Below are 27,197 nucleotides of genomic sequence, written 5' to 3'. Positions count from 1 at the left end.
AAATTATGCTAGTATGACCATTGAGTCATGTAACAACACTTAGGTAAGCCTATGAGTTTTGTCAAAGGATTTCATCTTAAGTGTTGTTACATGACTCAATGGTCATACTAGCATCATTTACAATAATTTGCAGAATTTGGGTTTACAATGATAATAGTGGAAGCTGAATGATGACATTGATCCTTGAAGGATCTTGATCATCCTTATCCTGCAAATTCTCCTTCTAAATGATGTATGATGAACTCTCCATAAGTACTAATGCTTTTAATGTGGTTACCAAGAGCTATTTCCTTTTAATGATGACTGCATCAGAGTTTTTACTTCAACTATCATTCAAGCTTCCTATATTTATGACATGAGCACTTGCTCCAATTGTATGCTATTATGATGCCATTCTTAATGTGATGCATCCTATCATACTCTATTGACTATAATTTTTTAACCATGGCAAAGATTTTAGCTCTCCTTGCTATCCATAGATTTATAACTACATCATGAATAGAGTCTGAGGATCCTAAGAGTCTTTCAAGCTTCCTATATTTATGACATGAGTGCTTGCTCCAATTGTATGCTATTATGATGCCATTCTTAATGTGATGCATCCTATCATACTCTATTGACTGTAATTCTTTAACCATGGTAGAGATTTTACCTCTCCTTGCTATCCATAGATTTATAACTACATCATGAATAGAGTCTGAGGATCTTAAGAGTCTGTATAGTTCCCTCATTTCATCATGTTTATCAAAGGATCAACCCATCCATCTTTACTTCTTGTACTTGCAATATAACTTAACAAGTACCCCAAGCAAAGAATACAATACCAAAACATGATGCCAAGATTTCTAGGGTTTTCATGCAATCAAGAGGTCATCCTAGGGCTTCTAAAGTTCAAAACCTAGATCAGATTCTATTCCCTCTTTATGTCATGTTAGGGTTCTTTCTCCCCAGAATACTAACAAACCCTAGAATCATATCCAAAATATCTTAAAATATATTAAACATACCTTATGGTTTTTAAGTATGGGGGATTTACGCAGTGCATTATATTAGATATCATTTTTGGGATTCAACTGCGTTAAGTAAGTCATTCAAACGTATGACCATTTCCATGAGAGGTAGTCGTAACTGACTAATTTCTCATGATTTTTGAATAGTTCACTTAGCACTCATTGCATCGGGTGATGCTCACAGGGGTGAAGAAGTGGGATTGAAACTAGTGAAATGTGGAGAACGAATCACATAGCATCAATCATCACTTCCGGGGCTTGCACCCGGTAACCAGGACTTCCCAGGAGGTCACCCATCCCAGAACTCCTCTGGCTCAAGCGCGCTTATGGTTACTTACCTTTGTCGAGATGACTTGCAATTCCAAATGCCATCTTCATTGATCTTACTTCGGGTGTGAGATATTCTTCACTGTACTCATCTGCGACTTCTTCAAGTATATGATTACCATAGAGACCTTGTTCACTGATCTTGGATCTATGTTCCTATAGCTTCACAGGTCTTCATAAAAGTGATATTTGTAAGCATATCAATGTTTTCTCTCTGGAGATGATACAATTTCGACATCTGCTTGATGACTATATTGCTTCAATTCTGCTTCCTCAAATCTTTCAAACTTCATTACAGTGATCAAATATATATGAGATAGGTCACTGCCACATGTACTCGGTCACCACAGGATTTGAACTTGTAAGTATAGTAGAGAAGTGATGTCATAAGGACATATCCTGAAGATGAGATCTATGCTGTCACTGAGATAGAGAGATCTGTTCTCCAACCTTTTAGCAAGTTTGAATTTTTGACAGAGAACAACCATATGTATGACTGAAAGGTGATATGGTCTATGAATCCAAATTTTACATAGACGAGAATCTGATCTACGTATGCCTAGATCAGGTTTTGGGATTCTTGATGAATTTTGGATTGATGCTTCCTTTTGGAGTTCCCTTTATCGAATTTTTGCAAGGAGATTTGGAGACTTCAAAATAATTATATTTACCTCAAAATCTTGGATTTGTGGTTGTTGTAGGATTGACTTCATGTAATGGTGCCAATAATCATACTTTCGCTCCTTGTAATGAATTATGGTCTTCAAAAGATGGGTGACTTCTTTTCTTCAATATTTCGGTGCTACTTTAGAGGAGGATGCCCTAGTTCTTCCACGAGTGAGAGGAGTTATAGCCCAGAAAATTAATCCTTATTTCTTTGATCTCCCTTCTTCTCTTTCTTGATGATTGATGCCCTTGATAATCTTTACGTGCTTTGGTCTTTGAATGTCCTTTATTGAGCTGCCCTTCTTTGACTTGACACCTTAGCTCTGATACCATGTTGAGAAATCTAGGGCAGTGAGATGAAATGATTTCTCTTGTTTGATAACTGTTTGTGATATATTTTTAATTTTAGTTCATTTGCTTCTTCTCTTGCTTATTATTATGTGTTCTCTTCATCCACCAACTATCAAAAAACATAAGGAACAATGAGACAAAGGACACAAGATATAGGTGATCAGCCAGGGCCAAAACCTCTCCAATCTTGAGAGGAAAACCCACAAAATTCTTCTTCTTATAGAATCTTCAATTGACGAATTCCAAGACCTAGACCCTTGACCAAGACTCCTCCAAGACCAAAACCTTGCTTTTTTTCCAAGTCAAACTAACAACTTCTTCTTTGTCTTCAACCTCGACCTAGCAACATCTTGACTGCAATTTTGACTTCGTTTACTGCAACTTCAGCTTACCTGAGACTTCTGCAATCTTTGTCCCTTGACACAGAAACCCTAGCCCATATGAGAATGATGCAAATGGTGAGATCTGCCTTCTTTCACCCTCGCTTGACCTTCTTCTCTTTCCTAGTGAATTCGATCCTTGAAGATAGTCCTTATTGACACCAGAACTTGTCTCTTTTGATAGCACTGTAACTCGACCTTTCTGCAGTAGATAAGAACCTTGATTTTCTTCGCATGTGTGAGAGTAGGAGGCCCAAAACAGTCCTGAACTTCAGCTTTTCCTTCACTCCTTTCTTTGCTGACCTGTAGGCTTCTTATCTTCCTTCTTCACTCTTCTTACTTGCTCTTTCTTGCTTGACTGAATTGTATCTCTTAGTGAGGCCGAGTCCTCCCTTTTTATAGGCTTCTCATCCATGCATTTAGGCCGACATGTCTTCTGTTGTAGGCCGACAACTCCATTTGAAGGCCGATGTAACGAACAAAGTTCGTTATAACATGTTAAACACTCCAAAAGACTTGGAATATATAGATCTCCATTGAAGATACACGAATATATATTAAAATGTATGAATGAAATGATGTTACAAATGAGAGTGAGGGCTTGCTTATATATCCTAGGCAGGTGTCCCTTTATGAATGGTTATGTCCTTAGGGACATACCTCTTCATTAACTAATTACTAATTAATCGTTATTTGTGATGTGTTATTATTATTTATATTTACATTATTTATATCTATATTTTATTCATAACATTGTCTTCCCTCAAAAAGATTTGTCCTCAAAGCTTGTTGATGAAAAGGCTTGATCTCTTTTTTGTTTTGAATGTCTTTTCGTCTCGAAACTTTCATTTTCGTTGATACAAGTTGATTTGATCTTTTGAATGATAAATAAAATAATCAGATTGAGAATGGATCTGACCATCCTAAATTAATCTTCTATGGAATCTTGTGGTTACTGGATACTTTGTGTGAATTGTTAGCACAACACTGAATTGCACCGACATTAGTAGTCTTTGAAACATAAGTTGGTTGTTCATGTTTTGAGTGATACAAATTCACAGATTGATTGAGATGTTTGTTCTTGTGATTCAGATATAGATAAGGAGTTCTTTTGGTTTGTCTTTCCCTGATCATGTGTGTGGCAATATTGTGATTTACTCCAAGTGATGATGTTGTTGAGTTGGTTACAAAACCTTCACTTGGGATGTTCATCGTTTGGACTATAACATCTAAGTGTGTCTTTTCTTCAACTGGCTTGTCTTCTTCTTGAGTTGTGACATGCACTGGGTCAGTATTTATTCCTTTCTCTTCAACTTGGTCTTCTATATTCGATGTTTCCTTTTCGATAAGCGGTTGTACCTTGTTTTCCAACGACTTCTTGCCCTTCTTAAGCTTCTTAATTTGCGTCAGTAATTTTTCACTATGGTCTTTAAGCCGAGAAACTTCTTCATTTTTTTCAGCGGTGATCTTGTCAACTTCCCTTTGCATATTTTGTACCACTTTTTTACTTTCTTAATAAATTACTTTCGAGATATCTTGTATGTCTTCTGGTGTTACTAAATTTGGCTTCAATGTAACATCTTGTAGTGTTATTTTTTTCTTTTTGTATGAAAATGTCAAAAGCTTCTTTTTTGTATTTAGGATGAAAGACCCTATGGTTTCCATCTAGGCTGAACCCAAAACAATGTCACTATCATCAAAAAATAAGGTTTTCACGGTGAATTGCGAGATAAAAGTATAATCCCCAATACTTAGTTGTAGATTGCTTATGTCGTATTGTTTGTCACTTGTGTCAACAAAATTTGTTTCAATTATATTTGATTCAGGAATCACTAATTGGTTAGCACATTTAGCATTAACATAATTACTCTCTTCAGTAGGACTGATAGAGATTATAAAATCTCTTCCTGCGAGTGATTCTTTGATTTTAAATAGTGTACTAACACATTTACTAAAGGTTTTAGGAAATTTTTCATTACTGGTCTCCATTTTTCTTTTTCGGGATGAGCTTTAGGGTTTTGGAAAATATTCCTCCTTTATACTTTCAAAAATATCCCTTATGACCTTAGAAATATAATAATTATTTCCTTTGATTTTTATGAATATATGACTTTATCCCCTTTTTACTTTATAAATACCTTCACGACTTTTTTTTTCAAGACAATTTTAAATATGCTTTGACTTTGGAAATGTTTTCACGATTTTCCTTCTTGTATTTTATATATGATACAATTAATACAATCTTCAAACATATTAAACCTTAGCCTTTAATTGGGTTGGAGATGCACAACTTATAGGTTGATCGTAATTGGGTTGGAGAGCCACGACATATTGTTTGACCGTTTGAAATCTTGTTAACTACAGTTCAATGTGATAGGGCTCAGTTTGATACTTCTATGAGCAGGGATGACACTTCGAGCAAATGCTTGCAATTAACAGTTTAGGGCTAAGCAAGGTTAATCAAAGCTGCTAAGACAACAATTGCAAGTGAGGGTTCAATGTGTATGGTAGTGGGATGGATGACTACGACAACAAGGATTTGAGTGGGCACGAAGGAACACGGTTGGCAAAGGAGGTAGCAAGCAGATGGGGGTGGCAAGGTGGTAGTACCACGAATGACGAGGAGGAGAGTGTGGCTGTAGTGGGCATGGAGGCTATGGACGTGAACCAGGTACGATAGGCGGTTGTGTGTGTTAGTCGCACTGGTGTTGTGCTCGTGTTGGTGCGACAAGTGTGGTGGCATTAAAGTGTTGGCGGCAGTTATGGAGGTTGCAGGTAGATGTCGGCGGGGAGACGTCGGGTAGGGAAAAACAACGGAAGGCCGACTTTGACAGTGTTGAGGGACGCTAGTAGTGGATGGCGGCTGTAGACCGATCTACCCAGATGGTAGGGACAAAGGTGGTGGTCGTCGGCAGCAGATCGGGCAGTTGAGAGATGACTTTTGTTGCTGAATCTTTTTTATGTTTTTTTTTTAAATTTATTTATTTGACACACACACACACACACATATATATATTTATGTATTTATAACTTTTAAATTTCCCAGTTTTCAATTTTCTTTTCCCACTTTTTTTTTCCTATTTAATTTTTTAATACATTTTTTTTTTTAAATTTCAATATATTTACATCTATTATTTTCCCTTGTTATTGTCAAGGGCGAATTGGCGAAAATGGAAAAACTTCAACTTGTGTAGTGAAATGTTTCAGTTGTGACAACAACAAGGTTGACAAATTTTGATGGCCAAAGCCTTGATCAGATTGGTTCTCTGTGCATTGGTTGAATGACTAGAGGATCAAACAGATCTGATACCAATGTAACGAACAAAGTTCGTTATAACAGGTTAAACACTCCAAAAGACTTGGAATATATAGATCTCCATTGAAGATACAAGAATATATATTAAAATGTATGAATGAGAATGATGTTACAAATGAGAGTGAGGGCCTGCTTATATACCCTAGGCAGGTGTCCCTTTATGAATGGTCATGTCCTTAGGGACATACCTCTTCATTAACTAATTACTAATTAATCATTATTTATGATGTGTTATTATTATTTATATTTACATTATTTATATCTATATTTTATTCATAACAACCGACTTGCTAATGACTTGGTCTTGGAGGGTCTTTTGACTCTAATATTGACTCAAAATAATTTTTCTTACAATATGTAACATGCCCACATGGGTCTCTCATACATGACAATGACTTTTAATGACTTGATGACTCAATGACAAATCCTAAGAGCTCTCAATGGGAGCTTGACCTAAAAATAAATCTTCTTGAGCATGAAACCAATGCCTCAAGATCAACAATAATAAATTTATTTTTCTCATTACATTAAATACATAAAATCATGATTACATATGCCATTATGAAGACTGAACCTAGTTACATATTTCAACAATAATTAGAGTTATGTCAAGCTATCTTAGAATCTAGTATTTCATGATCGATTGAAACATATCAACATACGAAACCATTTCATCGGGGATTGTGTACAATGTGGATCAATTCCACTACAGTATGTTCCTACAGATCAACAGGTGGAAAATATTCCGACGAAGACCTTGAATAAAGGAAAGTTTGTATTCTTCAGGGATAAGTTGGGTGTCGTGGAGAACACCTTCCTCACTAAGAGGGAGTGTTAATTATTGTAGTTCAGGCATGCGTTCTAGCCTTGCGAGGTGTCATTGAGGCTAGGAACATAGAGGAATTAATTATCTCCAAGCCCATGCAATTTTTCTTAAGTTTCACCTAGGGAAAATATCTTAATTATGTCAATTAGTGATTTTAAATATTTCCTCAGTCTAAACTTAGGAAAAGTGGATAATTAATTGACATTAGTTGAGATAAGATCGATTTACCTCTAGAAACTTGTAGAAAGTTTCTAAGTTGATCTTAGCCATTGATTGGATCAAGTTAACTTCTAATCGTGGCCATTCATTTGTGAATGAGAGATTATAAAGGGAAATCTATGGGTAGCATTGGATACAAATCAGATCACAAAGATCATTCGAGTTGGGTGAGTTTTCAATGAGACACTAGGAGGGTTTTAGTAGCAGTGATTGAGGAAAGATTTTTGGGGTTTATTCTTCATCTGAAAGACTTCCAGTTTTTGACTTTTAGAGGGAGTGTCGTTGACTAAATTATTTTCTGCAGAAGGAGGCCGAATTAGCTAGTGCGAGTTTGCCAGTTTACTAGTGCGAATTACCAGAAGGCTAGATCAAGTTGCTAGTTGCCATTGCGAATTGCTGAAGGTAGTGCAAGTGGCCAGTGTGAGTTGCTGGGGTAGTGTGAGTTGCCGGATAAAATTCCCAGAGGCAATGCGAGTTGCCGGGAAGGGCAGTGCGCATTGTTGGAGAGGTAGTGTGAGTTGCTGCAAAGGCAATGTGACTTGCAAAGGAGGGGCGTGGCATATTTTCTATAACCTATTTGTTCAACCGGATTGAGGATCTATTTTTGCCGAAGCTTTGCCAGTGTTAGTCAAGCAGTTGATGTAATTTCTCAATAGCAGTTACTGTTGAAGATAATAATGAAACCGTTAAACTGAAAACTGGTTTTCTCCACACTGGGGTTTTCTACGGACGTTTGTCCAAAATACTTGTGTCAATTGTGTGATTGGTTTTGTTGACACCTAATCCTCAACGGATGGGTGAACTAGAACGTGAACAGTCATCAAGAAGATGAACTGTTCCGTCTCCTTCTTGTATATAAACAATAGTTCTCTTAATGAAATATTATCTCAGTTTTCTTCTGTTCAATGTGGAGTTACCCTGGCCTGACATGGTATCAGAGCGCAGGTCCCAGGTTCTTAAAATAGCCGTAACTCCTTCATTTCTGCTGTTGTCCTCTGTCGTTCTGCCACTGCCTCTGCCGGAATCGTTTGCCTGGCTATAACGCCTCTGTCTGCCTGAAACGTTAGTCTCTGCGCATTGATTGTCTGCCTGAAACGTTAGTCTCTATGCACATTGATTGTCTGCCTGAAACGCATTGATTGTCTGCGCATATGCCTGAACGTTTGCATTCTCCTTGAAGTCGTCCACCTGACCACCATAGCATTCAAACTAAACGTGAATACATGAGAATTATCAAAGTCTCTGCATGCGCCGATAGCTGCTCTGTCGTTCAAGCGCTTTCTCATCTTTGAATATTTTGCTGCAACTTCAATTAACGGGATCCCTTTGCCTTGGATGGTTTGGACTTGACTTACCTCTATTTCGCCTTTGAGGGTTTGATTTCCTCTATTCTGACAGGAGGCACTATTGTTTAACGGCGTCGGAAACTGATTGTTGAAGCAAGACGCTGAAGCGTCCAGGAACGTGGAGGATTCGACAGTAGAATTGACCAGATTGCCGTTATAGCTGAACGCTGAAAGTGATGTCGATGGTGTCTGAATAACGGAATAGCCGGCATCGAAGGGAATGTCGTTATAAGTTTTGTCGTCGAGAAAGTATTTCGACTCCCTCATAGTAAGCTCCATGTTAGATGCTTTCAGTTGAAGGTTCTCTTTCCTCATTCTCTCGTTGTCTGCTTCCGCTTGCCGCAAACGGAGAATGGAATCGTTGAAACTCTCGGCGAGTGCGTGGTAAAACCGCGGGCTGTATGCACAATTGATGAATTATAGCTTTTCATATATTCAGGTAAGCTAATTCCGTATAGAGCCGTGTCGGATAAGGCTTCATCTTCCCAAGAACTTGACATGAAATCGTATGTATATGCCTTGATTGACCAGCATACATATTGACCAGCTGCTTCAATGCGCTGTTTCAATAAGTTTTTTTGAAATTGCTACTTGAATAAGTTATTTGGACGCTGTTTTGGAAACTGTTTGAATAGTTTAAGGAGGATATGGTATAGTTTTAGTTGCTTAAGAGATAAACCGTGCTTCTTTTTTTTGCTGATAAACCGTGCTCTTGGCAGTTCGAGAAAGATAAAGCCCGTGCTCTTGGGTAATCATTGAGGTATCGAGTTTAGCAGAAAAAAAAATATATTTCACTATTGAATCCTGTATATATATATATATATATTTGTGCGCTGTGGTTATATTAACCAGTATATATATATATTATGGTCTTCAAACTGAGTTTGTAGATATGAAATATAGTGGATACAGTATCCTCGGAGGGATTTGAAGAAACAGGATATAAAAGTATTTAAAATCTGTTGCCTTTTTTTTGAATACCACTTCACTGTATATCAACAGAAGTTTTTTTTTTTTTTTACCAACAAAAGTTCTTTTTTATCAGCAGAGACATTTTTTTACAGAATGCATTCAATCATTTCTATGGTAGGAATAGTTCTCACTGGCAAGGAGAACTATTCATAATGGTCTCGGATGGTAAAACACACCCTCATCTACAATGAGTTGTGGAAAGGAGTGTGTGTCGGAGAAGAAGACAAAGACCCTGTGCAGCCTACATCAGATAAAGAACTTATCATTTGGGAGAACAAGAACAACAAAGCATATGCATTGATCACAACATCTGTAAATGAAGAAGTAAGTCGTCATATTTCATCCTATTCCACTGCCTTTGAAGCTTTACAAAAGCTGAAAGAACTCTATGATACACATTCTGCACTTGAAGTTGTTCAGCTCATGATTAAACTCTTCACTCTTGAACTGAAAAATGATGATCCTCTTGCTCTTGCATCTGAAATAAAGTCTATAATGCATGCTATTAAATCCACTAAGGTTGAGCTGGATATCTCTCTTATTGCCTTTCTCAAAGCACTCTATCCTACCTACTCCAATTATCTTGAGTCATTACAAGCAAATGGAAATCTTAAAGATATAACCTTTGACTCTCTTGTGAAAAAGTTTGCTGAAAGAGAGAAAGCCTTTGGAAAGAAAACAGTCCCTGAATCTTCTGAAGAGACTGTTTGCCTTGCTCATAAAGAAAAGCATCCTGCTCAAGATTCTACAAGAGCAAGAGGTGGACGAAGAGGAAGAGGAAGATACTTCAGAGGCAGGGGGGGAGACATTCTCAAACAGAAAAGGCAGATCTGCATTGCATTCGCTGCAAACGAAATGGATCACATGATGCTTCTACATGCAAGCTACCATGGGACAAAATTGAGCAGAGAAGAAATCAGCACAAAGGTAAAACTGATGACACAGACAAAGGTAAAGCACCTGAATCCGCTCACTATATTGAGGCACAATGTAACATTGGAGTAAATGAAGATTTGTTTAATGCTTCACTTGCTTCTTCGAAAAATGACTGGTTGCTTGATTCAGGAGCAACTTGTCATATGACTCATAGGAAAGATTTTTTTGAAGATTTCACTGATAATGTTGATGAAGCAGTATACTTTGCAGATCAGTCAAAAATCAAGCCATCAGGGCTTGGCACAATCAGGCTTAAACTGCCTGGTCTTCCAGACTTTCTTCTGGATCATGTTCTATATCTCCCACAGCTCAAGAGAAACTTGCTGTCCCTGGTTCACATCCGCCAGCAAGGTCACTCCATTCATATGTTTGATGGAAAGCTTGAGGTAAGAAAGGCATTTGACCACTCACTTGTCATGAGGGGTATAGAAGAAGAAAGACTTCTTAAACTGCAAGGAACCTCTGCTCATGCACAACATTTCTCATATATTTCTCATCATGAAGAAGGTACACTTCCGTCAAGTTTATTATGACATGCTAGATTTGGACATTTAAACTATGATAGTCTCCGCTTGTTGAAGAAAAATGGTGTTGCTGGTTTGCCTACAATTCCTAGAAAACATAAGCAATGTGATGCTTGCATTCTAGGAAAGCATAGCAAACAATCTTTTCATGATTCACATTCAAGAGCACATAGGAAGCTTGAACTCATTCATTCAGATTTATGTGGTCCAATGCCTGTTCCTTCTGCAAATGGAAATAAATATATCATGACATTTATTGATGATTACACCAGAATGTGTTGGGTTTATTTATTGAAGAACAAATCTGATGCTTTTCAAACATTCAAGAATTTTCATAAATGGATTGAAAATGATGCACAATCTCATATTGGGTCTATTCACACTGATAATGGAAAAGAATATACATCAAATGAATTTGAACACTATCTTCGCCAACATGGGATTAAACATCAAACAACTGTGCCTTATAATCCTCAACAGAATGGTGTAGCTGAAAGAATGAACAGAACAATTTTGAATATGGTACGATCCATGCTTTTCTTCAAAAATGTAAAGACAATGTTTTGGGCTGATGCTGTTCTATGTGCTGCATATATAAAGAATAGATGTCCATCTAGTGCTATAAGAAACAAGACTCCTTATGAATTGTGGTATGGACATGTTCCTTCGGTAAAACATCTCAGGATCTTTGGTTCCACCTGTTATGCTTTAATACCAAAGGTACATAAAAACAAACTTGGTGCTAGAAGTCGTAAGTGTATCTTCCTGGGGTATTCAAACACATCTAAAGCATACCGCCTCTATGATGAAGTAAATAAAAAGTTTGTTTTATCTAGAGATGTCATTTTTCTCGAATCATCCAAATCTGACAGTGTTGTTGAGCGGCAACTTGATCGCTTGGATAGATTCACAAAACCAAAATCATTTCAAGAGTTTGATAATCAGATTCCACATCTTGAAGGGGGGAATTCCTATACTAGATCAACATGTGGAATCTTCTTGTGAAGAATAATCTCCCCTGCATGACACTCCAACAACGGATGATGCTTTAAGTGATGTAATTGATAGAATTGGGAGACTCAATCTTGATTCAGACCCAACTCAATCAACAGAGCAGCTTGGACCATCTCAGAAAGGTCCCCCAAAGTGGCTGACAAAGACACTTGAAAGTGTTCATCCTGATGAAATTGGAAAAACAGGAACCAGAAAACAAACCGACAAGATGGAGGTGATGTAGATAACTCTAATTCACCTGTTGATATGGATGTTACTTATGATTGTGAATTGAACTTGTCTACAGATTTTGAACCAAATTCCTTCAAAGAAGCTGCTTCTCATGATGAATGGAAAGAAGCGATGCAGAAGGAGTATGATGCCCTCATAAAGAATGGCACTTGGAAGCTGGTTGATCCTCCATTTGGAACCAAACCAATTGGCTGCAAGTGGGTCTACAAGAACAAGTACAAAGCTGATGGCTCACTTGACAAGCACAAAGCTAGGCTTGTGGCAAAAGGTTTTGCACAGAAGGAAGGGGTCGATTATGAGGAAACTTTTGCCCCCACAGCAAAATGGGCAACCGTCCGGACACTCTTTGCACTAGCTGCTCAGAACGGTTGGAAAGTCCATCAAATGGATGTAAAAACTGCATTCTTGAATGGAGATCTAAAAGAGAATGTTTTTATGTCCCAGCCTGAAGGATTTGCTGTGAAAGGACATGAACACAAAGTATGCAAACTTGTGAAGTCCTTGTATGGCCTCAAACAAGCACCACGAGCCTGGTATGAAAAACTAACTGAGCATCTTCTGAAACTCAACTTCAAACATTTTGATCTTGATGATGCAACTTTATTTGTCAAGAAAGTTGGCAAAACAGTTGTATATCTTGTGGTTATGTAGATGATCTTTTAATGACAGGGAACAATGAAAGCTATATTGCATCCATAAAGAAAGAATTAGGAAAAAGTTTTGAAATGACTGATTTGGGCTATGTTCATTACTATCTTGGCATTGAAGTAACCCAACATCCAAAATCCATATTTCTTTCTCAAAAGAAATACATTGGAGATTTGTTAAACAGATTTGGCATGACAGAGTGCAATCCTCTTTCTACTCCAATGGAACAAAACTTGAAGCTCACATCTATTGAAGGAAAGGAATTTGAGGATGCAACAAACTTCAAAGTATAGACAGCTTATAGGAAGTCTCATCTACCTCACTACTACCAGACCAGACATTTCATTTGCCGTTGGAATCCTCTCCAGGTTTATGTAAAAGCCTTGTGAGGGACATTGGTCTGCTGCAAAAAGAGTTCTAAGGTACTTGAAGGGAACTCAAGACCTTGGAATCAAGTATACACAGGTGGACGACTTCAACTTGATTGGATACTCTGATTCAGACTTCGATGGAGACAAAGAAACTGGGGTATCTACTTCAGGATATGCTATGAGTCTTGGATCAGGAGCTGTCTCCCGGAGATCACGCAAACAATCAGTACCAGCAGATTCCACAACAGAAGCAGAATACGTGGCAGCAGCTGAAGCAACGAAAGAAATTGTGTGGCTCAGGAAAATTCTTGAAGACTTGCAGGTAAAACAAACACAATCAACTCCACTCATGATTGATAACACCTCTGCAATAAAGTTGGCCAAGAACCCAAAGTTCCATGATCGTACTAAGCACATCAATACTAAATATCATCTGATCCGACATCATGTTGAGGCCAAAACAATCCATCTCCGTCATTGTTCCACAAACGAGCAAATTGCAGACATCTTCACCAAAGCGCTTGGAAGAGAAAAGCTTGAAAGATTCAGAACGATGCTTGGACTCACCAACATCCCTTCAGATTAAGGGGGGGAATGTTGACACCTAATCCTCAACGGATGGGTGAACTAGAACGTGAACAGTCATCAAGAAGATGAACTGTTCCGTCTCCTTCTTGTATATAAACAATAGTTCTCTTAATGAAATATTATCTCAGTTTTCTTTTGTTCAATGTGGAGTTACCCTGGCCTAACAGGTTTTTCATATATTTCGCTACAATTTGTATTTTGTGAATGGTGATGTTCATGTTGTATTCATTACTTGCAATAGAAGAATTAATTTGCTGTGAACAAGTAGTAGGAAATAATTAACTGGGTTAATAGCACCTTTTGGGTAGCCAGATATTTCACAATCATCATTACACAAAGTTGTACAGAGGGAAAAGTTCCAAGCAAGTTGGATACAATTCAACACGCTCATTAATCTTGGGGAATAGAAGTAATCATGCCAAGACTCTTGCAATTTCCTTACACAACTCAAAGTATAACTATGATAAAGAGTATGGAAACTCAATTAGTACAATAACACACGTGATCACTCAAACATCTGAATCTCAAGTGAAAAAAATAGAAGCAAGAATACACTGGTAATTGTCTCCTTTGCTTACACTCCTTTACATAGTGAAGAAAATATGTGAAAAAGGAGGAAGATCAAGAACAAAATTGAGTCTTGCTCTGGAAAGTATCTTGAAAAGGGAAGAAAGTGCCCTTCTTATGACTTCATACACACTCAGCTAGGGCACACCAACTAGTCAAGAAAAGCCAAAAAACATGGCATGTAAGGAGTATTCATGCACTGTAGAAGTAACCGACAAGCCTTGGGATTTCCATTGAATATCACAAGCAATGTTATTGGCTAAACTAGTTTGTTGGACTGGTTTTTTGGGTTTTTTTCGAGTTGAATCATCCTGTTAGATAAAAAATCTTGTTTCATATGGACTTGGTTTTTCCATTCTGAACTAGCTTGTTTTGTATGGAATTTTTTTTCGAGTCGAATCATCCTGTTAGATAAAAAATCTGGTTTCATATGGACTTGGTTTTTCCATTCTGAACTAGCTTGTTTTGTATGGAACCTTCTGATTCGGTATAAGTGTGCTGTGGGCCCACTAAAATCACTCAAAAAATGAAATTAAAAAAATAAATCCCTAGACCTAATTTTAAACCCCTTGCATCTCTCTTTAATGATGCCCCTCCACCCCCATTTGTTTCATACTCTTCACTTTATTGAGTTTAAATTTTTAGTTTGTATTTAATGATGCCTCACCTCCATTTCTCTCATCCTCACCATTTAGAGCCCCTTTGTTGATGTGTTTTGGTTTAGAACTTAAATATGGATGCACCTGGTGTTATTTTGCTATATTCACCCTTGCTATATACATGATAAACTTCCAATATTGGTCTCTAATGGTTTGGGTTTGTATGTTTGTACGTGAATACACACACACACACAGGCCACAACCAGTGAAAAAAGGGACACAAAACCAGTGGACCAAAAAACACAAAATATTCAAATCACTTGTGAAGTTTCATATCAATTCGCAGTTTTGGTTTTTGGGGTCAACCGGTTCAATCACTTTTTCCTTAACTACAACTTTTCATGCATTAAGATTTTAGATAAGTGCCAAGATCGTTCTTTGACAAAGGTTGGAAGTCTAGTGTTCTCCAAGTGGGCAAGTGGATCTACAATCAATCAAACCCAATATCCATAGTAGTTTGAAACGGAAAAACTTATGATACGCAGAATATATATAAATAAATACTTTATTAAGAGATGAAAATTACAGATGATGAATGTTTTACAATGGGTTGCCTGGCTTATATACCGCCATGGGCACCCTCTGGGAAAGGGCATGATCTTATGATCATGCCCTTTCATCTAATTAAACCTAGAATTAAATAATAACCTAAAATTAACTAATTTTTTACATAACATTGCCTTCCTCTCGAAAGAATGCTTTGTCCTCAAAGCATACGTAACGACGGATGTTGTTGACAAAATGCTTCATTCTCCCATGAAGCGTTTCCTTCGGCAAGTCTCTCCACTTGATTATATATTCCAAAATGATCAAAGTCACACACTGTAAAAGGTCTTGGATTAATCTCTCAATTTCCATTTTTTGGAGATGTGGATATCGGTATGGCTTGATGTTGACAGGGTCTGACTCTGTTTTAACTTTTGTTCTACGCTCAATTTCCGTATTAGGCGGCATCTTCATAGGTAGGTCTTGAATCTTTGGTGATTCTTCTCTGGTCATATTTGCAGATAACATTTCTAATTGGTGACATTGTACTACATAAGTAGGTGCTCCTTTTCGACTCAGCGTCATCATCTGGGATGATGATGTAACTTGATTTTCTGGTGGTTGGAATCCGTGTAGCTTGTACTTCTGACCTCCCCATTTGAATTTTATAAATTGTACTTGATGGTTGGCGGCATAAGTACCTAAAGTTCGTAGCCATTGGATACCTAAGACTACATCTACTCCTCCTAACGGTACTGTGAAAAACGAAGACTCTAAACTGAAGTCTTGAATCTGCAATTTAACCTTATGGCATTTTCCCACCTTTTCAATCTTTTTACCGTTAGCTATCATCACTTTCATGTTTGGTAAGGGGAATGAAAATATATTGAGTCTCTTTGCCACAGTTGTATCTAAAAAATTGTGTGTGCTTCCAGAGTCAATGAGAACCACTACGTTGTTCTTCTTTATGTGTCCTTTTAACTTTAAGGTCTGAGGTTGTGATATACCTGTCATGGCTGATAATGACACTTGCGGAATACTTCCGTCATCTAATTCTGGTGAGAATTCTGCGGCGTCTTCTGTGTCTTCTATGTCATAATCTTCACTGTTCGAATCATTGGTTGCTTCACAATTATATAGGTTCTTTGGTTCTTTTCCTTTAGCACATCTATGTTTGGGGTCCCACTTCTCACCACAGCGTTTACATTTACCCTCTTTTATCCTTTGCATTTCCACATTAGATTTTTCATCTTCACGACGATGTGGTGGAACATATCTTGTATTATTTGAGTCCACATACTGGGGTATCCTTCGTCTTGCATAAGCTTTTTCCGCTGTTGACCAAAATATTGGTTCGGATTTCTTTTCGGCTGTTTTTGCTTTTCGTCTTGCTTCTTCTATAGATGTAATATCATGCATCTCAAGTTCTGCTTGTAAATGGGTTTTGAGTCCCGAGATGTATGACTGAATTAGACGAGATTCTGATAACCCAGGTACTCGTGTTACTAAGGTCTCCCATTCTTGAGTGTATTCATCGACACTTCCTTTTTGTCGTAGTTTGATGAGTTTTGAAAAGAACTCTTCTTCCTTTACGCCTTGGAATCTTTTGAAGAATGCATCTTTAAATTTCCTCCAGCTAATGACATGTGTTGTCTTTTTCCACCACATATACTAGTTATATGCTTCTCCCTCCATTTTCATGGATGCATGTCTGAGCTTTTCGTCATCGTCAGTGATGTCATATATCTCAAAGTATTCTTCTGCTTTATTTATCCATGCAACATTGTTTTTTTCGTTTCCATCGAATTTAGGCATCTCGACTTTTGCCCGTCGCTGGTATGTTGCTACTGGTTGAGCGAAAAAAGGGTGTTGATTGGTAAAGTTATCCCAGAGTTGCTTGTTTGTAAAGGCTGTGTTACTCGCTTCTTGGTGGGGTGTCACTGATTTTTTTTGGGATTCAACTTTGTCATGAGAGTCTGTGGACTTAGTTGAATCTGACGAAAGGTGTTCTTGATTCTCTTCACCTTCTTTTAGCAGTTGTTCGGGCGTACAATTCGACCTTTTACACAGAACTTTTAGCATTGTTAAGACCTCTTTGAAGTTTACTCCTGTTTGGACATGTTGACTTTCCATTTTTATCTCTATTCGATTTGTCGTATCTTCAAGATTTTTGATTTTGTCCGCTTGCTCCCCCAGCTTGCTCTCGACTTCATTTAATCTTTTACTGACCTCGTCGTGGTTGTTATTTATCTTATGCTCTACATCCAACAACCTTTTTTGGAAATCCGCCATTGTCATTGTCGACATTGAGCGGGTTTGCGGGGGCGTGTATTTATTTGCCAGCTAAAATATTTTTCCTCCCTCCTTTTTTTTTTTTTAGCTAAAATAAATTTTATACATATAAATTTTAATTAATTAAAATAAATTTAATTAATTAAATTAAATTATATATATATATATATATATATAAATAACTTTTAATTAATTAAAATAAATTTAATTAATTAAATTAACTTTTTATATATATATATAATTTTTAATTAATTAAAATAAATTAATTAAATTATATGTATTATATATAATATATATAATATAACTATATATATATGTTATATATTATATGTCACGTTATATATATTATATATATATATGTTATATATATAACTATTTAATATAGTTTGGTTATAATGAAACAGAAAATTGTGTGAAGACTGCTACGAAATAAGAGATACGTCACTGAAAATCGTGAATACTGCTACCAAATACGACTTTATTTTCTGAAGGAAAATCGTATTTAGAATGTTCAGTTGGAATGAAACGCTACGTCCGAGAGTCAACGGCTACGGTGTTTGACGTATCTAGGGACACAACGCTTGACGTGGGGGCAGCAACCTCTTAATCGGTGTGTGCGTATGCAACTACTCGTCGGTTATGCGAGAGGTACGGGGGAAGGCACAGCGGAATGATGTTTGGGCAATGCGGCAGGGGTAGAGGGCGTGGAGTGTGACAAAGGGTTGTGGACTGTGTGTTTTGGGCAATGGAACGTAGGTCAGCAAATGGCCAGTGAACAGAGTGCGGACAGGAGAATGGTCGTGGGTGAACAGAGTGCGGACAGGAGACAGGGATGGAGGCGGACCAGTGACGGTTGTTGCAGATGCCAAACTGGCTGTCCTATCAGATGAAGCACACACAATTAAATACTAAATTGACAAATTATATGTATATATTTTCCACTGCCGCTGGGGACGCCCGTCTATTCCGTCAATTGTTGTGCACAGCAAGATGCAGCTGGACTGAGCGAACTGCCTGAGAACCGAACCCCTCTGATACCAATGAAACAGAAAAACTTATGATACGCAGAATATATATAAATAAATACTTTATTAAGAGATGAAAATTACAGATGATGAATGTTTTACAATGGGTTGCTTGGCTTATATACCGCCATGGCACCCTCTGGGAAAGGGCATGATCTTATGATCGTGCCCTTTCATCTAATTAAACCTAGAATTAAATAATAACCTAAAATTAACTAATTTTTTACATAACAGTATGTTTGTACGTGAATACACACACACACAGGCCACAACCAGTGAAAAAAGGGACACAAAACCAGTGGACCAAAAAACACAAAATATTCAAATCACTTGTGAAGTTTCATATCAATTCGCAGTTTTGGTTTTTGGGGTCAACCGGTTCAATCACTTTTTCCTTAACTACAGCTTTTCATGCATTAAGATTTTAGATAAGTGCCAAGATCGTTCTTTGACAAAGGTTGGAAGTCTAGTGTTCTCCAAGTGGGCAAGTGGATCTACAATCAATCAAACCCAATATCCATAGTAGTTTGAATTGTCATCATTTGTCATGTCTCTCTTGAGATGGGAAATTTGGTTGTAGATCATCATTCTACATCCTGATGAATTTCTTCCTTGGCTACACTTTCATAATCATACTTCATGAAGGAAGCTGGAGGTAGATCACGATAATATGGCTTTCCATATTCCAATATGCAAAATTGATTGAATAACCATGCATTCTGCAGTATAATTTTAAATTTGCTGCATATTTTGGTATTCTAACATGTCGAGGTTTTTTGTGAACTTTCCCTAGTTGAGTTGCATCTTAGAAATTAGGATCTCTCATAAGATGGATGCATTGAATTGGGGTGGCTTCCAAAAATACCCTTGAATATACCTAGATCCTATATCAGTCCTTATACGAATATGATATCATATATCAAGTTATAATTATTGAAGTCAATTGTCTTTCAGATCAAAATTCTGGGAGATGTTTTCTCTTCTTTCAGTGGCTGGTGTTGTCTTGGCTAAAAGACTGTTGCCAGTTGGCTGTGCCCACGAGGATCCTATCACTTTTCTCTGTAAAAGAATCCATACGTGCAGGAGAGATATGTCTGCTTTGGAATTTGGACCATTTGGCAGCTTATCTTCTGAATCCTGGAATAATAAATTTAACAGAATATTAAATTGCCAATGATTTTGTAAATAATTTTTTGTTTATCTGCATTATATTTGAAGGGGGAATGCAGCATTAATAGTTGTCTAAAAAGGGATATTTCTCAAACAAAATTGCTGCTTGCTCTACCTTTTGTCAACGACTATGGTGTTAATCTTTAGATCTCTTCCTTGCATTTTAAAAGCAAATTTTTTGACCTTTGAATTTCTCTGCATTTCAGGCTGTTTGCTGGCGTGAAACATCTGATGCACCAGTTCAGAAGATGGTGGTTATGACATCACGTCTCTTAAGTGATGCACATCGGTATATTCTACGCTGCTTGCACATGCATCGTTCTATCCGAGACTGCACCATATTTACATCGATTTCAGAGGTGCTTTTTTGGTACAGCTAGTAATTTTATATTTTGCTAGCTAAAGTAATTGTAATTTTGTTTTCTTGGCTTGAATCATTATCATAGATTCAAAGGAGTGCAAATACACAAATTGACTGGAGTCTGGACCATGCTCATATGCATAATTGGGGTGAAAGATCAGAATTTTTTGTCTTTTTAGACAGGATAGCTTGTCATATGCATACGAAGTTATAGAAATCAGACCTAAAAACTTAATGTATAATATATCTAATAATTTATTTCTAAACTCCTTATTTGTTATTCATCCCCTTTGCCACATTTGGGGACTAGTCCCTTATTGTTTTCAACTCTAATATTTAGCCGTGTGTTTTTTGCAGTGTTAATTGAGTAGTTATTCATCGCTTTGCGACATTTCTAAACTAAGTTCCTCATCGTTTTCAACCCTTTTATTTAGCCATGTTTTAAAAGTGTTTATCAAGTACCTCCAGTTTTTATGTGTATAATGCAATTATCGGTGCTGGCATTTTCTATCGGCCTTTTGTCGATAGGTTGTTGCCAGTATACACAGGCTGATTAGCTGTTGCATATTACTGCAAATTACATTATTTTAAGGTTACACATAACAGATGCAAGCAGAGTGCTTGCAGAGGGAAAAGAGAGAGAAAACAGAGATTGTTTGATTCAATGTTGCAAACATCATGTGGGTGAATATATTGGCGAGGGTCTGGAAAACAAGTTATCAGTAAAATTGGGGAAAATATCGATAAACTAGAAAAAGTACAAAAATGTTCATTTTTTTCCAATTTTTTAAACATCTAAAGCAACAACAACATAAAATAAATACATTGTCACAAATCTGAAAAGAAATCTGAGATATAAGATGTTGTATAAGATGTCTAGTGATACATCAGACATCAATACTGAATCATGTCCTCAGTCCTGTCTTCTAAGCCTCAAAATATCATCAAAAAATATAATTAATGTATCTCATTAGCATGAGCTATCTACAATGAAATCAGATAAATAAACTAATGATTTGCTTTATTATTGAATGTTCCTTCAAAGTTCAGAGGTGTTGCTGATTTCCTTACCATTTTGTCTCCATGTTTGATAGGTGAATATTATTGTGTTATAGTATTATAATCTTTCTGTCTGTAAAGATGAAAGAACATATTCTCAGGGCAAAGGCTGTATGGGTTGGAACTTTGAACTTTGTACCAAACATTAGTGGCTATTTCATGTACAAGATTTATATTGATTCTTTTCCACAATATGTCCAACCTGATTGCAGAATGCACATTCAGCATATGTTGATGCACCTTTGGGCCCTGATGCTTATCGAGAATACGAAGCCTTGCTATTGCAGGATTACCAAGAGCTTGTTTTGAAATCTGACTTTGCCCAAAGATTTGCAGAAACAGATGACGTTGGAAGCTCAGTACAAAATCAACAGGCGTCACAGGAAAGCATTGCTGTCAAGGAAGAGGATAGGTTGTGGCCAACTTCAAGTGAAGCCACAATTTCTGGTCTTGAAGACAATTCCCCTGGAAAGAGCTTAGATGATCTCAGTTCTACAATGACAAAGGAAGAGTCTTGGAAACAGATAAAAGTATCAGTGAAACACTTTCCTATGGTCTTTTGCCCACTTTCACCCAGATTCTTTGTTTTACCATCAGAGAGTGCCATTGCAGAATCACGCCTATCTGACAAGTTTCAAAATTCTTTGAGCCCAGGGTTGCCACCAATTAGTATGGAATTGACTTCTGATGGGGATGATATTCCACCAGGAGCAACTCTAATTGCACACTTTCTTCATCATCTTGCTGGTCAGGTTGTACTCATTTTTGTTGCCAGTCTAATCTACTGGTGTTTGAAAAGATATTTCCTCCATTTCATGTTCAGCAGATCTGCCCCTTTGAGTTAGATTATGATATTATAGCTTGTCTCTTTAATTTTCTTATAAATACCTCATGCTTATGAAATAATAATTCAGCAACTATCATTAGAATTAAGATTGGTATCTACGACTTTGCAGATGGATCTTAAAATGGAGATTTTTACTCTGGGCCCACTGTCTCAAGCTATTGGAAAAGTTTTGACAGATTTATCGAGCCTTTATGATGTGGGAGGGCGCACAAAACGATCAACAGGCCTACTACTTATAGACCGCTCTCTTGATCTTGTGACACCATGCTGTCATGGTGATTCACTGGTTGATCGAATGTTCTCAGCATTGCCTAGGAGGGACAGAAGCATATTCACTCCACAATCAACAGATAATGGTGCAACCAACACAGTTAGCTCATCTTCTTTGCGGCATTGTACAACCGATTTTAGAATTCCACTAGAGAGCATTTTCAAGCCAGGAAATTCTATGAACAATGGGGGCCATTTCTCTAATGAGGGTCTGACTGCATTTTTATCAGGTTGGAAGGGGAGTTCTGGTTTGCTAACTTCAGGTGCACATGATGATAAGAGTAGAAATCTTCTCCTAGAGAAAGGGTGCAGTCAGCTAGATCCAATGTATGGGTCACTTGCTTCTTCTGGAAGTTGTAACGATGTGCACTGTTTAGAAGCATTACTTGAGAGACGAACAAAAGATGGGACACTGCTTATAAAGAAATGGCTCCAAGAAGCACTCCGTCAAGAAAAAGTTAGTATAAGAAGTCGCCTTGGTGCTGTTACAGCATCTGATTTGCGTTCCTTCATAAATGCCTTAGCCTCAAACCCAGCAAGCATCATGAGAAATAGAGGGATCATCCAACTAGCAAAAGCTGCTGAAGTGGCCCTGAGTGAGCCATGGAGTACATGTTGGGAGGCTTTTGCAAGTGCAGAGAGAATGTTGATGCTGAGTGCTGGAGATACAAGCCAAAGTCTCTCTAGTCAAATACAAGATCTTATTAATCGAAGTGTTATATGGAGAACCCAAAATCAAGGCAAGGGTCATGAACCACCTCCTGGTCTTCTTTCAATCAGAGATGCCATAATCCTTTCAATTGTTGGGTATTCCTTAGCTGGGGAAAGTTTCAGAAGTTCTGGCTCTGGAGGTCCATTCTCATGGGAAGAGGAACATTCTTTGAAAGAAGCAATTGTAGATGCGATTCTTGAATGTTCTCCAGGTATCAACATTGGTTTCCTTCATGGTTTAGAGGGGGCATTAGAATCACACTGGCAAAACTTACAGTCGAAGAATCTCAATGAAGCCCAACCAGAGCAATCATGTGAAGTTGAAGATCATAGTTCCATTGATTTTGATGATCAGTGGGGCAGCTGGGAGGATGAAGAAGCAGAAGGAGATAGGGAGCAAGAGTATGGAGAATTGCAACTTAAACTGGAATTGCGTGACAGGATGGATAATGTTTTCAAGGTTCTCCACAAAGTATCAGATGCAAGAAGGGCCTTACCATTTAGGGACAGGCAATCAACTTTAGAGGAAATTTCTAATGTTACTTCATATACAAACAAGGGATTAATTTCGAAAATTTTATCAATGGTCTTCGCAAAATGTGATATACCTGGACTAGAATATCATTCCTCTGCAATGGGGCGGCTTTTCAAAAGTGGATTTGGTAGATTTGGTCTTGGACAGGTAGTCATCATACTCTGTTTTTGGAACTGTATCTGTTTGGTCTTATCCATTAACCTGTAAATATGGCAAAAGATCATAAAGGAATATGTTTCTTTTTTCAGGCAAAGCCACGACTGGGTGATCAAAGTTTGCTTTTTGTCTTCTTAGTTGGTGGAATAAATGCTTCAGAGGTGAGTTTAGCTAACGTTCTTGTTCCAAAAAATTTGTAAATTCTTATCATGTATTGAATGCTTGTTTCAAATTTTATTGCTTCATGAAAGCTATGTAGGAATGTATTACATACACTTGATTTCAGAAAGTTGCTAATGATTATCTCTACATAATCAAACTCCTCTTGCATCTGTGTATGTATTTTTGATATATTGCTAGTTGCTTGCTAGCCATGTAACATGTCATCGTAAAATATAAATATGCATATATCGTTATCAATAAACACGAAGAATATACAAGAACCAAATTGTGAGACTCATCACCTAAACTTTGCTCCCGGAGATTAACAATGTCATATATTGTTACAACAGAAGACAACTTTCTAATGCTTTTTTTATGTCTATTACTGTTGTGCATTCTGGGTTTCCCCTGTTGTGTCCTTGTTTCATGACAGCTGTGTCCTTTTCTGCTTATGCCTTGAGTAATATGCATGTCATATTTCTCCTCTAATAATCCTTTTTTAACTCTTTAAGGATGCACAAACTGTAGAGACTCTTTTGGATGCTATAATAAGAAGTCAATATCATAACAATGCACTAAAATGTAATTTTTTTCTCAAATAAAAACTTAAAACAATTTAGTTCCATGTGTTAGCTCAGTGGATTGAACCATTCATCCAAGGCATTTTTCCGATGGGCTGGCCATAGGTCACAGCTTCATATCCGTTAGAGGTCCTCAGGGTTACTCACTGTTATTGTGGTTGGTGGTTGGGCTGCTGTCCATCTGGATATTTTTGGAAGAGGGGGGGAATTCAAGGTTATCAAAGACAACACAATCTCGATAAAAGCATGGTATCAGATATATTTTCGAATAATGTTCTTCAATAAATTTTCATTGAACCATCCATCCAAGGCATTTTTCCGATAGGCTGGCCATAGGTCACAGCTTCAAATCCATTAGAGTTCCTTAGGGCTACTCACTGTTATTGTGGTTGGTGGTTGGTCACTGGTTGAGCTGCTGTCCATCTGGATATTTTGGGAAGAGGGGGGAATTCAAGGTTATCAAAGACAACCCAATCTCGATAAAAGCATGGTATCAGATATACCTTTGAATAACGTTCTTCAATAAAGTGTCATTGAGAAGGATTGGTTTTGAGATTATGTTGAATCCCTTTTATGCTAGGATACCAGAGAGTTCTAGATAAGATATTTTTACTAATCTACAACAAGTGGCCACAAAGTTGGTCAATGGGATTCTAAAGCACAACCATTGTGAATATATAGTGGGAGTGCAAAAGCAACTCTTATCACTACTTCCCTTGAAATAGAGAAATAACCAATTAATTAGCTAATAGAAATACAAGTACAGCAAAAATAAAACCAAAACCATGCAGAGCATATAATGTAGATGCCATGGCATGCATGGGCTAGAAGGAGAATGAGGAGAGAGAGTGTAGCATAAAAACTTACGCTGAAACACGAAGACTGATAGCTTGTAGACTTAAATGTTAAAATACACAGAGGTATTTAATAATATATATATATATATATATATATATATATATATAAAAGATGATTTGAATGTTACAATGAGGCCCTGCTTTTATACCTCCGCAGGTGACCTTTTGTGATTAGGCATGTCTTTTAGACATGCATTTTCACCTAACTTAATGACTATTTTAACCTAATCAATATTTAATTATTTAATATTTATATTTATTTAATTGTTATGAATTATATTCATAACATAGCCCCTTCCTTCAGAAGCTTTGTCCTCAAAGCTATATTGCTGGCAATTGTCTTTGTTGTTGTCGTCTCGGCGTATGGAAGGTGGAAGGTCTCCGTAACTCTATTTTGAGTCGTTGTCTCTCTTCTTTTTTCCTTTTTCTTTTTCTTTTTTAAATTTTTTTTAATAACTTTATTATTATTATTATTATTTTAAAATAATAATTTAATGAATTAAATTATAATTATAATATATTACTTATTAGTTATAAATATAACTTTATATAATAGTTATATATATAACACTATATATATATATATTTTCCGTAAAGTTTTTTTTTATTAAATATATATAGTCTTATTAAATTTAATATATTAAAATTATATGTATAACTTTAATATATAAAAAACTTGTAACTGAACCATACTGTGGAAGGTTATGACGTTTGGCAGGTAATAAGGCGGCGAGGAGTGGTGGAAATGCCAAGTATAGAGGAGAAGACAGACGAAAGCATAGGGAAGGGTGTCGGCGCAGACTTTTGTGCCTGACAGCGTGGTTTGAGGACAACTACGAACGGCAAGGGCTAACCAGCCTGCCATAGGGCATTAAATGCCCAGGTATATGCATGCTCTATAACAAAATAACACACAGTCCTTGGTGGCTACATAAATTAAAAGTAAAGGTTGTGTGTTATTTTGTTATAGAGCATGCATATACCTGGGCATTTAATGCCCTATGGCAGGCTGGTTAGCCCTTGCAACTACGAACGGTCGGACGGGTAGTGACAAGGCTAGGGAGTGCTGATGTGGACAGCGTGGTTTGAATTTCGAATCGAGAGAAATGGTGCAGTGGTAGGGACGTTCGGGCACTAGATAGTAGACCTTCAGCGTTTGTGTTCATATGAGGGGAAGATTCGTGATGTGGATGGGCCATGGCCACTCGGGCGAGGCAACGTCAGCGTCACTGTCATTGTCAACAGCAAGGGCACCCACCGAGGGAGCCATTGGGCGAAAATGAAAAAAGGGCAAGCGCCACCCATTCTGCTTTGCAAGAACGTACTCACTTTCATCCACGTCATCATCCGCTTCCACTTTGACATTCATCGTCTCTTTCTCGTAATCATATTTTGGTATTGATTTCGCATTAATGCCTACCGTGTCGACCTCGTCCACCGGGAATTCCAGCTTTCCTTTCGCTTTCTCTGGTCAACTCTTGAGGAATTCCTGCAATTTTGCGTAACTGTCGCGTCTCATGCTCATATTGTAAAGGCTAATATCTTTCACTCATAAGACTCATGACCTTTCTCACTCATAAGGCTCACGACCTTTCTTACTTAACACACAAGACATGACTTAATTAAAATTTTAATGTTATAACTCCTTCATGAAGCCCTTTCCTTGTCCTATAACGGTCACTTATGAAGTCCCTCTGAACTCTATAAAAGGAGACCTTAAATCCTCTCAAAACA

General features: G+C 37.3%; 1 protein-coding gene across 5 annotated transcripts in view; it reads left to right on the top strand.

The window, feature by feature from the left end:
* The window catches only part of LOC149247303 (vesicle docking protein), a 135,786-nt gene that overhangs the window by 50,287 nt on the left and 58,302 nt on the right, over positions 1–27,197 (top strand). For all 5 annotated transcript variants that reach the window (XM_089458171.1, XM_089458169.1, XM_089458170.1 and 2 more), the window contains 4 exons: positions 20,131–20,283; positions 21,557–22,096; positions 22,301–23,854; positions 23,956–24,024. In XM_089458171.1, coding sequence (XP_089314297.1) covers positions 20,131–20,283; positions 21,557–22,096; positions 22,301–23,854; positions 23,956–24,024 — 2,316 coding nt within the window. The remainder of the gene's footprint in view (positions 1–20,130; positions 20,284–21,556; positions 22,097–22,300; positions 23,855–23,955; positions 24,025–27,197) is intronic.

The sequence above is a fragment of the Pinus tabuliformis genome, chromosome 7 (genome assembly GCF_031772625.1).
Source record: "Pinus tabuliformis cultivar Carrire ecotype Pingquan chromosome 7, CPIR1, whole genome shotgun sequence".
NCBI lineage: Eukaryota > Viridiplantae > Streptophyta > Pinopsida > Pinales > Pinaceae > Pinus > Pinus tabuliformis.
The sequence above is the reverse complement of the archived record's forward strand: the minus strand, read 5'-3'. Positions and strand labels throughout refer to the sequence as shown.